This window comes from Chaetodon trifascialis, chromosome 11 (genome assembly GCF_039877785.1).
Source record: "Chaetodon trifascialis isolate fChaTrf1 chromosome 11, fChaTrf1.hap1, whole genome shotgun sequence".
NCBI lineage: Eukaryota > Metazoa > Chordata > Actinopteri > Chaetodontiformes > Chaetodontidae > Chaetodon > Chaetodon trifascialis.
The window spans coordinates 20,560,495-20,575,095 of NC_092066.1; the positions used below are offsets into that span (position 1 = coordinate 20,560,495).

The 14,601-nt window shown below is 44.1% G+C and overlaps 2 protein-coding genes across 2 annotated transcripts in view; both read left to right on the plus strand.

Moving 5' to 3' along the window:
- On the plus strand, positions 1 to 9,990 carry LOC139338848 (putative neuropeptide Y receptor type 6). The gene is made up of 4 exons (XM_070974125.1): positions 1 to 407; positions 2,666 to 3,005; positions 3,048 to 3,278; positions 9,841 to 9,990. The coding sequence occupies exons 1-4, from the start codon at positions 1 to 3 to the stop codon at positions 9,988 to 9,990; spliced, it is 1,128 nt and encodes a 375-aa protein (XP_070830226.1).
- rem2 (RAS (RAD and GEM)-like GTP binding 2) overlaps positions 9,915 to 14,601 on the plus strand; it is a 24,728-nt gene continuing 20,041 nt past the window's right edge. The window contains exons 1-2 of the mRNA XM_070974876.1: positions 9,915 to 10,654; positions 13,212 to 13,548. Of these exons, the coding sequence (XP_070830977.1) occupies positions 10,643 to 10,654; positions 13,212 to 13,548 (349 nt within the window). The 5' untranslated portion in view covers positions 9,915 to 10,642. The remainder of the gene's footprint in view (positions 10,655 to 13,211; positions 13,549 to 14,601) is intronic.

Here is a 14,601-nt window from a genome sequence, read left to right on the forward strand (position 1 = left end):
ATGCCTGCCATAGTCAACCTCCTCTTCAATGTGGTCTCCACCAACACCACCATCGCCTTCACCGTGGTGCTGCCCCTGGTCAGCCTGGTCTCTCTTGTGGTCGGGCTTGGAGGCCACCTCCTGCTGTGGCTGGTGCTGGTGAGGAACCCCCGCAGTCGCTCCAAGCCAAGCTCCATCCTGCTCCTCAACCTCAGCCTGGCAGACCTGGGAGCCCTGCTCACCCTGCCCTGTGTCCTCCTCGGTGCTGGTTTCCAGAACTGGCAGCTTGGTGGTGGGACCTGTGTCCTCCTGGGGTTCATGACTTCAGTGACAGCGGGAGGGGAAATCTTCAGCCTGGCAGCGCTGTCTGTGCTGAGGTATCGTATAGTTGCACCACGGAGGAGAACGTCTGCTAGCCTGACACAAGTGTGAGTATGACTTTGCATACAGAAGTGGAAAGAGAAGATAGGTGATATTATTTATTACTGTTAAGAAGAGCTGGAGACCCCTCACAGTCCGACAACCCTGAAATAAGTGCTCCTGAGCCCATGTAGTAATATCCTTATATACCCAATTGTGATACTATCACCTGTTTTATTTATGCTCTACACAGACTGTATGAAACATGTCCACAGGCATCTGAGGAGCCGTTGTAAAGCTCAGTGACAGCGACTCCAGCTGTCACCATCTTGGTAGTGTCTTTCCTGTCTTTCAACAGTGCTGGATATAAGTGTCAGCTAATTTAAGTTTTAATGTTAAAGTCTGCATAATTCTACGCAGTAGATAAGTTAATGTTATAGACTTATTGTTTGCTCTGTACCTTCAATATTTGAAGGTTGAATGATGACAGCCTCCTTTGTAACATCCTGGGAACCAGCACCTACAACTTTGGGTAACTGGTGAGCTTCAGCGTGAATTCATGAATTTTATCAATACTTATGATAAAGCAGCAAAGATTTCAACGATAAACTGTTATGTCTGAATGAAACAAATTCCCACAAATGCTGATAACATTAGTCTATAATAATTTTTTTAATTGTATATTTTGACATTTTTAATACACCAAATGATTGTACATGTGTGCAGTGTGTCTTTGACATTTAATTAAATGTCATTCAACAACAAAGCAGAAATAACAATAATAACAATGATCATTATGAGTAATAATTAAAGTGTGGCTCATGTTTTGGCAACACCTTAATAAAGTGGTGGCATATTGTGGTGCTTATTGTTGTAAGCATAAAAGCACAAAATTGGCGGCACGTTTGAGTCTAAAACAATGGGCCTGGAACTGCTGCGTCCTGCACTGCAGGGTCTGTCCAGCCCAGCGTGTTGATGATATTGACAAAGCTGTAACCAACAATACTGAAGGCCAAGCTGTCGCCCCATTCCCAGGTAAACACGTTTTGAAGAGGCACTGCACAAGCTCCATTAAAAGCATTAAAGCAACAATGAATTGCTCCCACTGACCAGCCTGGTACTATACTCACTGGTGCACAAAGTGTGTATTAATCCACGGCTGAAAACAGTCTCATAAAATTGCACTCTTAGGAAATGTGTATCCAGCTGTCTTAGGAAATCATACCTTATCTCATACTTTAAATGAGTCTTCCACTGATTTAGCAATGCACTCCTATAACTCATGACGGACAGTTAAAAAAGATCAATTGATACAGCAGAATGAGAAATATTGCCTTTTATTCCAGGCATTCTTCTTCTTAGTCAATATCTGGCACCTACGTTACCCATAATGCAACTTGACCACCAACAGTTTGGTTGGAGTTTTGCATGTATTCTGTGAGCAGCAGCTAACGTAGCCTCGAGCAGCCAACCTCTTGCAGAGATGAGGAGTGGGCTGCAGAGGTTCGGTAAGCTCACATCTGTTCACACATAATCTACAACTGTTGAGTTTGAATCTGATGAGGTTGAATGTCAGATGTCTTGCAGCTTCCTCTGTAGCCACAAAACACTTTTTCACAGAGTGTGATGTGTCAAACTTTGCTTCAAAACAACTTTATGGGTGAAATTATTATGTTTAGAGTTTAGCTCTGGAGTCTTTTTCAGCACCTTCAGCTCATTTTTCTGTTTTTACTGCCTGCAACGTTTCTAGTTCTGTTTTAGCTCTGATAAACCCGCTGGCACCAAGCCAGTGAATCTAGAAGAGCATTTAGCAGCTTAACAACCAATGTGACGTGCATGGCTGTTTGCAGTGCCTTCCCTTGTACCGCCACTGAGGGGCAACAAACATTCTCAAATTCTATGCATCATGGTTTTAGAGACTGAAGCATGATTGTGGCACAATAAACAACACAGACAACTATCTCAAAGAGCTGCCTCTGTGCTTTTCTCATCTAATCTGTTGTCGGCATGCATGTGAATAATCTCATTTTACATTACCGTCAATTACTTTACAACTCAGTGCAGTAAAGGTTAAATAAAATAGGCCAACAAAGAGTAGCTCACAGCAGAATATCCCAAGGATGCATAAGCCTTATATATCACAGGTCAATGTAGACATTACAGATTAATGCGGGAATTGCTGGCTGATGCCATCAAATCAAACCGTCAGCATCACTCCATTCAGACTCAGGCCTGTGTATCCTTGCAGCATGTAAGTGACCTATTTTTCTGAGCACAGATGTGATCCTCCTGCACAACACGTAAACCTATGCTCTGTCTTCCACAGGTTATGCACTGTCATAGCCATTTGGTTGGTCTCAGTAACCATGGCAATACCTAAGGTCACCTACATCAACTTTGAAGTGGGTTGCACATGGTCGGTGGGCCAAGACGAGTGGCTCTTCTTCCTGGTTCCTGCTTTCCTGGTTTACTACGTGGCCCCTCTTCTCTGTATTGCCGTCAACTGCGGCCTCATCATCTCTCAGCTGCATGGCTGCAGGGGCACTCTGGCTGCCGACAGGCGCAACAAGAAAGCTACCGCTCTGCTGATTGCTTCGACACTGGTTTTCGCAATTAGCTGGCTGCCATATTATGCACTTGAGTTCGTCAATGTTATGTCCCCTTATGTCAGCACAGCAGCTTCTCCCATTAGCAGATTTGAGCATGAGCTATCTTCCACTTTGCCTCCATCGCACGTGCCATCCACCTCGCCCAGCCCAAATGAGGAAACACAGATAAGGGTGTCCTTGCTGTGGGAGGTGGCGTCTCTGACGGCCATTTTGTTGGTGTGTCTGGCTCCATGCTGGAACCCGCCGCTGTACTTCCTGCTGTCACATCCGGCGGTGCGTCAGCTCCGAGCCCTGCTGCCTTCCTTTTTTCATAAGCACTTGGGGAAAAAAGTGCAGCGATGGCGTATTTTTCCTGCTCCTCCCCCACACCTGCCACACCCTCAGCCTCCTGCACATTCACTTACTCACCAAACTCTGACACACAGGCTGCCTCAGTAAAGCACACACACACACACACACACACACACACACACACACACACACACACACACACACACACACACACACACACACACACACACACACACACACACACCGCAGCCTCATGACATACCATTCATATTTGCAATCATAAGAAACGCTGTACATCCAAATACATGAGTCACAACACGCTTTATATACACATGCTATGCTGTTTGTTTAAATACTTTCTCGGCCATATAACATCCCATTTGCTTATGCAACATTACAGTAAATGCACAAAAAGGCTCCAGGCAACAGTGTGTGAGCCCCTCAGACAGACGACAGTGTATCATAAACACAATGCATTATGTGCCATAAAAACACTATATTTACACTCCTTATCAATTCCAGAGTCACTAAGCAGTTCACAGTCCTGCCAGTACGAAGCCTGCAGGGAAGAGCCTCCAATCCACAACTATTTAAGAGGAAATTTTATGGTAAAACAAAGGAGTTTCTCGTTATATCAAAGAGCACATCACCTTAAATAAATCCAGGTCACTGAACTCAAAGAGACGTCTTTACAGAGCCCACGTGGGACCTGAACAGCCCTTTCTAGGGACTGAAGGACGTCTGCTGAGCCTACATTGACGGAAATGAACCACCCAAGCAGCCATAAAGCAAATTCCCTGTGGAGCTTTTAAATAACCCTGAACTGCAATAAAAAGACTGTCTGATAAGTATGACATGTAGCATGTGCACAGTATGAAAAGAGCTTTGCCTGCTTCAAGAACCCTCCATAGGATGTCATTACACTGCATCTGGTAGATTACAGGCTACACAACTTTGTAACCTTATTGCGAAGCCATCTGACAGAGAAAAAACACTGCAAAGCTCTTGCAACATTATCTAAATTCAGTGTCATCTTAATAACCTGGTGAAAGGAGACCTCTTTAATTTATAAGAAGCATTAATAAAAGCTGGCTTGTTTTGTTCTGAGCGTGAACGCAGAGAACTGCTTATTAAATAGGGATTTGACACAAAGGATCACATCAGAAGATGACTGCATGGGAAAATTGCTTCTTAACAAGAGGAGCCCATCTGCATCTGGAGTGGTTTAATATCACAATGTGTGACGGGTATGTCATGTGCACTGGTCAGGGGCTGTGTTCGACAAATTGGCTGAGGATGGGTAATTGGAGTTTTTGTTGTCAGGGTGTTCATGCTAACCGATGTAAAGCAGCGATTCAAATTTAATGAGAAGCTGGAATCACATGAGCTGCCCTAAAATATTATGTAATGGGTTTATTCTGCAACTAATATAGCGATTGCTCAAATTTGACACATTTAAAGCACTACTTCAAGATCTTGGGAAACATGCTTATTGGCTTTCTTCCTGAGAGTTAGATAAGAAGAATGATACCACCTGTATGCTAAATATGAAGCCACGGTCAGCTGGTTAGCTTAGCTTAGCATAGAAACTGGAACCAGGGGGCATCCAGGGGGCCTACCAGCAACTCTTTTAGTGAACTAATTGACATGCTACATCTTGTTTGTTTAGTCCGTGAAAAAATAAAGACGATAAGAAAGACTATTTCTTGACTGGGTGCAGTAAATATCTGGGTGCTCCACTGCATGTCTGCCTTGGCAGACAAGCTGCTCCCCCTCACTTTCTTTCTTTATGCTAAGCTAAACTAGCCCGCTGCTGGCTGCATACCTTCATATTTAGTGGACATATCAGTTTATCTAAGCTATCAATGTAGAAAAATACCTATAATATATATGACAGTTGTCCAGAACAAATCTTCACATGCTCATCATAGTGATATTTCATATCATCGGATGGCAAAAACTAATCCACTTCCAGTGGTGTCATTAGTATGACCTGTGGATGGCAGGCATGTGACAATGATAAACGCAGAGTAATCTGTGACCTTGCGGGTGTCATCTCTCTGGCAGCCATAAATCCTACCTTGGTTACCTCTTGACCTTGTGACATCCCCCAGAGTGCACTGCTGCACATTCTGCTGACAGACTGGAGTGTTTCCATTAGCAGAGAGCGTGCGGTTTTCTGTCGATACCATCTTGGTGACTAATGAGAGCACTTATCTCTGTCATCTCTCTGCACTATGATCCTCTCACACAGTGCAAGGCACGAGCGAGCTATGATGTCCTGGTGAGACTTAATTAAGTCTGCAGATTAGTGACAGCTTAAAGTATAAGTCATTCTCAGCAGGCCCATTGAGAGGATCCTTCCTATTTTCATTCAGTGTGTTTACTGAGGCCCTGACGTGTCCAGAGGCCTGTTGAAGTTTTTGAAAACACTGTGAGATCAGTCAGCTAAGACCAGCGGTGAGCATAATGGGCTTCAAAGTGAGGAGATTAATATCCACGGGAATCAGGGGATGGTCATTATAATGGAAGGGACTTCTTATTTTCTCAATGGGCACTGCGGAGAAGTATTGATTCTTTGAGGGTGACAGCAAGAACGAACGCTCACCACCTAATAGCCTTCAGAGGATGTCACTGTCGTTGTACGCTATTTGAATCCCACAGAGAGGATCTGTTGAAAATGAAGAGCTATAGACAAGAAGTAATTCACAAATAAGCTTTTAGCCAGGCCAGCATGTTCCCACAGCATGATCGGCTCTGTTCCTTTCAGCAGCAGGCTGCTGCTGAGAGGATGGGGGTGGTGCCGTTCTCCTTGTTGGAAAAATGACCAACCAATATGCACCCCCCCATGTTAACCTGCTCTCCATCGTCTAGCAGAGAGTGCGGAGACAGAGGTGTTATTTAGTTGAATATGATAGTCTGGTCTGATAGCCTGATCCACTGATCCTTTATCTGACTGAGTTTTGTGTAAGTTCGAATCTATAACCTCGATGACAGCTCTGAGTATCATCTGTGCTGTGTGTTGACAAATCCATGGTGCTGTCCATGGTGCTGAAGGAGAAGACAGATTTATAATTGCTCTCTTTCCTCTTAGTACTTCCCTTCTGTCACTTTCAACTTGGATCCATAATATTCTCTGAACTACATACTATAAACCCTTAATTCTATTCTATATTGTAGCCTATACACTCATCATGAGTGAGACAATCATAGAGACACACTGCTGTCTGTAGTGTTCCTCTAATATTCCTGATGATCATTCAGTAGCATCTGTGCTGCTGAAGATACACGACCACACCAAACCACCTCTAGGACAAAATAGGGTCAGGGTAACTATTAAGATCATTTCATGTTTGCGTCCTTGGGACAAAATAAATGTATATAATGCATATATCCTTTTATTGGAAATTTCAGAATTTTTATGTGCTTCCTTAAAAGAAGCTGATCTTGCTGGTTTAGTGTCAAAGTCCTTGAATCATTAGGCTGTTACCTTAAAGCCTGTTAGCGTTAGTCTTAAGCAGTTTTAATTTATGGGTTTTTGAAATGGTAAACAGAATTAGCCTGAAGCTAAAACTTGAATGGCGGTGATGCTGGAGCTTGAATTTCACAAAACAAATGACTGATATTACATTTCCCTTTCAAAGTCACATCAACATGCTAACTGGCTAATTACTGCTACGGGCTATTTGGTCTCCATAATAGTTGTTTGGCCACTTGGGTGCAACGCAACAAGCACTTGACATTTGATCATGTGATAAAGTTGTCATGGCGAATGTGATAGCAAACAGTTGGCCGTTAACACAGCCTGAAAATACGGAGAAACTTTAGCAAATATTAATTTTAAGTGTGTCCACCTCATGATTGTAAGTCACACATTCATCTCTTTTAGCTTTGTTCTGCTGTCTGAGAAAAGCTTGCTCTTTAGGCCGTTGGGTGTACTTGCGTTAAACTCTGGTAAGGTTTAACCAGCATACTGCTAATTAACTCTTTCATTCATGTGCCTTTATTTGGCAACTTTAGTCTCAGAGTAGTGAGCTCCTCAATGAAACTATTAAAGAAGACAGGCAGAGGTTGTGAAGGGTCATAAAAAGTAACTCTGAATTAATCAATTGCTCAACTTATTGATTTTTTCATTCAGGGAACTGGCTGTAAAACACACTGCCCCACAAAGACATTAAATATTCACACTGCAGCTCATTGAAAGTCATCCTAAATGACAGAAGTCTGGGCCACAGGAAAAGGCTTCTTAACATTACCGGCAAGTAGCATTTCACAGCTCCTGGCCTGTAACTTCAATCTATTTCTGACTGTGCAAGGAAAGAAATTGAGCACTCTCATTCTTGCGGGATTCATTTTATATTGAAGATGGAAGATATGAGTATTCAGCTTGCAAACATCAGTCAAGTCTTCTTCCAGGTGGACCTGGGACTGAACATACTGGATCTTAAACACAGCAAGTCAAAGAGCAGGCTATGGGTTTTTGCATGGCAGGAGGCAAATAAAATATCTTCATGGGGACTTTGGAGGAATGGCATGTAATACAAACAGGATAAGAGTTTGCAGGAGGCAGCAGAAAGCATTCATCATAACATTGGCTTGGAAATAAACAACATTCAAATCAACAACAAGGACACCACTAAAAGCAACAGCAGCAAACATGCGTCACTGACAGGGACGCTTTTGTTTTATGCATTTGAGAGTCTTTTGCTTGCGTGCCAGTCAGTCTCTAAAAGGCACAAAGTGAAAGATGTTTCCCTTTGAATTTCAGTCCGTTCCCTGTGAGCAGAAAACTGGAGTGAGATATGACCAAAGAAGGCTTAAACTCTTAAACTCTGTGTGCAGCAGACGGACTCAATGTGTTATGGGAAGCTGATTTTATTTCTCACATATTTGACAGATATGATCTGTGGCTCAGATGTTGTCAGCCCAAGAGAGGCTTTGTAAATAAATTGAACCAATGAATTTTCCAGTGAGAGTGCCAGTTAGCTAACTCACACAGTCAGAGGGGTTTTATGTTGGCAGCACTGGTGATGGACTTGATAGCTGATTGGTACAAAACATCTGTTGGCTCAGAAACATCCTTCCCTGCAAAATGCCATGCAGTGCACATCTAGTCAGGTATAATGACCACAGATAGATGGATAGATGAGGCATGGAGCAAAGGACCCCGCCCAGTGTCACCAACAGGGAAAACTCAGGTATAAAATTATGACTGCAGCACGGTGGAGCAGCAGGTAGTGCGCGTGCCTCACAGCAAGAAGGTCGCTGGTTCGATCCCTGGGTCAGGCAGGGCCTTTCTGTGTGAAGTTTGCATGTTTTCCTGTGCATGCGTGGGCTCTCTCCGGCTTCCTCCCACAGACCAAAAATATGCTCATTAGGTTAATTGGTGACTCTAAAATTGTCCTTAGGTGTGAGTGTGAATGGTTCTTTGTCTTTATATGTTGCCCTGCAATCGACTGGCGACCGGCCCAGGCTGTACCCCGCCTCTCACCTGTTGACAGCTGGGAAAGGCTCCAGCACCCCCCGCAACCGCGAAAAGGGATAGTCGGGTATAGACAATGGATGGATGGATGGATGGATGGAAAATTATGACTTAAAGTGAACAAACTAAATATCATACACTAACTTTGTGACAGTTTGAATAGAAGGACACACTAACTGGTTAACATTTCAATGTTCTTCAAGTAAAACGGAGAGTATTCGTGACCAACAGAAACCCAGATCCGCAGAAAACTTCATTCTGAGGCATTTGATAACATCAGTGATTTGTGCAAGTTGAGTGAACAGTTTGAGGACTAATTATTCACAACTGATGTAAACACGCAATCATCTGCATCATTATCCAGGTACTGCAAACTGCTATGACTCACACAGCGAGGCTGAGATTTTTATATTGATTATCTTAAACTTTCTAATACTTGTCATGTGCTTCTCTAGCGAATTCTTCTGGACAGACTTAACAGACCTGGCCCTGTTCATAACAGTTCTTGATTAGAGGGTTATTTGTCTTCTGTCGTAGAGTAGGCTACAACCCATGTCCTCAAGTGAAAGTGAATAATTCACTGAAATGAAAGGGGCACACCAGCAATCCAACACTGCACTCACAACAGACAGATTAACAAAAGAACTGTCAAAAATCCAGGCAGCAGGCGCTGAGATATCCTGGGCCAAGATTAAAAAAAAAAGGGATCTTGTATTTCCCATAATGCATTTCAGTGGTGTGTGCTTATGTCATAAGCAAGACCTAAATTACAAGATCTAAATGTGTAACACGGGTTTCTGTTCATTTAACACTCAAACCCACTCCAACCTAAAGAGATGATGTTATTTTTTCAGACATATGAAAGCACATCAAGACATTACACAATTGATTGGAGTTGAGAGTCCACTTAAAACCCTATGAAAACTAATGTAAAAGCTCACCAACCATTATTTCTTTTTTTTTTATCAAAGGATATGATGAAAACATCACTTATTCCAAATCATCACGAATGCTGTTTTATTTGCTCTTGGTTTGAAAGTAACATCTTCTTCCTCGGGTTATTTGAGGTAGTGGCAGCACTAGCACAGTAAAACCCTCTGCGCAAACATTCATTTGCAGGCAGCACACTCTCTAAGTGGAGTCCCTCTGGCTCCCTCTGGCGGCGGCTTCAGCGCACAGCGGCAGAAACGGACAGTCCACCGTCGAACCTGCCAGGAGCACACCGGGAAAAGCCCACACCGGTGTGAAGACTTACTGATAAGCACCTGAGCATCTGAGCTGTTGTTTACAGCGGAGGCAGGAAATGAGGGGCACTCCTTCACCCTCACCATCCCTCCCTCCACCTCCAACTCAAGCCCACCCAACCCATAGTAGGATCACTCACACAAGGACGCGCCCCCCAATGTACTCTTTGTAGGAGAGAGAGAGAGAGAGAGAGAGAGAGAGAGAGAGAGAGAGAGAGAGAGAGAGAGAGAGAGAGAGAGAGAGAGAGACGCAGGTATTAACTGGAGGTGGAGAGGACAGCGCAGTCGCTGCTGGCCGTCGGGACACCAAAACACCAGAAGGGGATGTTTTCATGCACTGATGGCTTGCTTTCTTCTTCCTACAAGAACTCGCTTCTTCTTGTAAGCGGAGACGCAGGTGTAGCCTCTTTATCCGCCCTCCAGCCTCTTGCTACCTATCCCAATTTTCCATGCGCCGCGCCTCTCATTTCAAGTCAGCGAAGGGGGATTTTACGCGCCGGAGTGGGAAGAATAACATCATGTCAAATGAAATGCGGCGCGTCTCTTTTGTGCGCCGTGTGTTAGCGCCGTTGTGAGTGTGATGCCGGGTCTGCACCCAGCACTGATGACTTGAACCGGGCGGCCGAGGCGCTTGAACTACAGCACTTGTTCCATAAAGAGAAGGCTTATTGATAACCATGGCTGATCAGGTAAGGCGACACATATTTTCCGCCTCCATTAAAGCCACCTCGTGCGCTCTGCACAATAGCCTAGACTACACACACGCACACACACACACGCACACACACACACACACACACACACACACACACACACACACACACACACACACACACACACACACACACACACACCAGGTAGACTCCACACACCCTCTGGTGTGTATCCAGCACCACATCTGATCATTGTTTCTGTGCAGCACACTTTGGTTTCTCCCTGCCACACTATCTGTGCGTGTGTGAGGGAATTCAGTCCAGAATCTGGAGCATTTTTGCGTCTTTTCCCTCAGGATGTGATTTTTGGAATATTATTTCAGACTTCCAGCGTGCCTGTGCTGCTCAGCCGTGACTTTATAGTCACCTGTGTGTGCCTTGTAGGATTTATACGCTCTCTGTGCTGGATTTCTGTTACACGATGGGTCAAGGATGTGTTGTGATGCTGAATCGTAATGAGCCACGCAGGAAACATGTTTTGGAGAAAACTAAAGTGCAGTAGACATAACTAGGCTGCCGCTGGTAAAGAAGCAGCAGTCAGTGTAATTGGGCTGTAACGACGGAAGAGCAAAAACATTGCCTGTAGTATTAATTTTGTATTGTACACTGTTGTTTGCCCTAGTTTCTCGACAGCCTGGCGAGAGAAGGAGATTAACCCCTGACACACCGGCTCAGCCCGCGGTCAGAGTTTCCTGTCTCTGCATGTACAGCTCCCCTGAGCGCCGCTGACAATGAAGGCCATGCCTAATTGATTAGCTCGTTCAATTAACCCTAATGAGCTACCTGAGTGAGCCCGTGTGAGTGATGTATGGGTGCGCGTGTGCATGTGTGCGCGTGATTAGAGGTGTGTGTGTGTGTGTGTGTGTGTGTGTGTGTGTGTGTGTGTGTGTTACAAGAAACCACACCTTGTATGAAAAAGAATTATACTACAGTGTCATATAAAGTCATATAAGTTACTTCATTACACTACATACTGTACTATTCTACATTACACTGCACAGTTCAATACTACATTACATTACCATATACTATACTTTACTATATATTACACTATATGCACATAAACATATTATGCTGTACTTCATTACACTAAATTATACTATAGTATATAATACTATACTATAATATTGTATTACACACAGATATATCATACTTCATTACATTACACACCTGTACTACACTTCACTATGCTGTAACACTAATTACATTACAGTAGACTGTATTATACTACTATACTATAGTGTACTATACCACAGTCCCTGATACTGCATACTATACTATACAACACTTTACTATACTATGCTACACTACACTAAACACCCATAGTATTGATGCTACACTAAACTAAAATAATATTTAAAGGATGTCGTGAAAACAAAGCGAGAGCATGAAATGTCTGTGCTACAGGAGTCAAAGTTACCCTTTTATTAGGTACACCGCAACAGCCCTGAGATGAATCAAACTTTGTGAAGCTTAAGTAGTTTTTGTTGACACTGTCACAGAGCTGTGACTCAGCTCGTTGTGATTTGGGAGACTTTCTTCTGTTCGCTCTCTGCTGAATTAGAATGCATAATATTCTAATGTGTTCATGTTCTTGTATCATTCCTCTTTAATTAAGCACCAATACTGTACTTAGCGTTTCCACAGGCAGATGCCGGGCCACAGATGCCCAGGGGTATGGCTGGAGTTAGATTAATTGCTGTATTAATATTGATGAGGGTCTTCTGCGGTTGACCTGCTGTGGCTGCAAACGCACACACTATTATGCAAAAGCACGCACACACTTACCCACACACACACACACACACACACACACACACACACACACACACACACACACACATACACAGACTTTTCTCAGCCAAACTATTGTTCTGGAGAGAACTGCCGACAGCTTTCCCTTTCTTAAATGACTTGTGATGGAGATCAAGACTTTATGTTTCAGACCTATTTCAGTGTGAATTCATGCTGAAGTCACCATGTGCGCACTGTACAGTATAGAGCCAGATGAGCGCACTTATGCCTTTATTACACACAGCTGCAGCCTCTTTTCCTCTGTCCCTTCCTTGTGTTTCTTTCTCTAAAAACCTCCTCTTTCTCTTTTCTTCGCCTCTCTCTCTTTGTGTCCTTATCAACCTGTTGTCTTCGAGCATCCTGAACATCTTCCGTCATCCTTTCAGCAGACCCACCTGGCCTCCTCTGTGCCTCCATCTCAGCCCCCACCCCCCACCTCCCTCCTCTCTCGACTTCCCTCTTGCCATGCTCTGAATCTTCATCAGCATCTTTCTCTCACACTGCCACTTATCTGTCTCACCTCCACTGTAATCACCTCCCTCCTCTTTACACACGCACAGTGGAAACACCCCTCCCCCATTCCTTAGTGATAACATTTACTAGAATCAACACTGTTACACAGATATGCAGCCAGACCTCTTGGATTATTCTAAAATACTAAAGACAACAATGCCAGATGTGTGTGTCTTGACTTGCACATACTCTATGTATTCTGTTGTCTCTCTCACTTTCATTCTAGTACAGTATGTTTCTCACCACGGCGGCCCCCCTCCGCCGTGGAAGCACACCCCTGCCTGTCAAACACCAGCTGCGGAGGGAAGAGGCCGTGTCTGAGGACTGCGATTGGATCCCAGGCTTGGAGGAGCCTGCCACGTTGCCTATCAGTGACACAGGGGTGCCTCGAGATGAGTCCTTCAGCCAATCAGCAGCTGCCCAGCCGGCTTACCACAGCCACGGCGGGGCATTGAGGATAGTGCTTCTGGGACAGAATGGCGTGGGCAAGTCATCGCTAGCCTTATCTCTGGCCGGGCAGTCGGACAGATCCCTCTCTATAGACTCTGAGACGCAAGCATGTGGTAAAGACCTGCACAGGGATTAGTGGTGTGTTTTTGTATGCATGTGAACCTGTGTGAGGACCAGAAAAGCTTTTAAAATCAGGTTTAACATTGGAAGAAACACAGTGTGGAGTTCAAAACAGTCTCAATTCCTTGCTGACTTAGATGAGAAACTTGATATCGCACTCACGTCTGTTAGCTAATTATGTAGCTGGAGCTAGCAACTGGTTAGCTTAGCAGCTTATCTGAGTGGACACAGAGAGCCACAGCTAGCCACAGGTAACACTATCTGCCTACCAGCACCTACCAGTTTAGGTTTAATCCATGTCTAATAAAACTTGTGTTCTGGATATCTTGGCAACTGGTCCCAGAGCCAGGCTAGCTGTTTCCCCTGGTCTCCAGCCTTTATGCTAAGCTAAGCTAACCAGCTGCTGGCTTTAACTGCATATTTAACTTGCAGACATAACAGTGGTATTGAAATTAGCATTGCTTGGTAGATTTTTGTGTTACATTTCAACAGGGCCATGCTAGTCATCCTCCGCTTTTTCAATCTTTATGCTAAGCTAAGCTACCCATCTGTGAGCTGCAGCCTCATATTTAATGGACAGATATGACAGTGATATTGAGCTTCTCATCTAGTATTCAGGAGCAAAGTGATTAACTGTGTTTTTCTGTGTTGGTGTGTTCTCTTTTATCTTTTCCCTCTGCTTTGGTACCTGTCAGTCAGCAGGTCTGTCTGTCAGACAGCTCACCGCAACACTCAGGATAATCAGCTCTGGTCCTCAGCCGTCCAACCAGCCAATCGATGACTCATTGTCACTAAGACATGACTAGTCTCCCTGATGCATAAAGCTGCCTTGCCCCTGACTCATGCCATACAGTATTCATTACTGCCCGTGTAGTACCCTTGGATTCATGCATCATAAATGGACAGAAAAAGCACTTTCATCCGAGGAGCTTGTGCACACTTCCATCATGGTGCTCTCATCTTCATCTGGAATTTTAACAATGCGCTATATTAGTCTGTAAGCTACATGTCAAAATTGCAAGGTGTGAAAAAACCCTAATCAACAC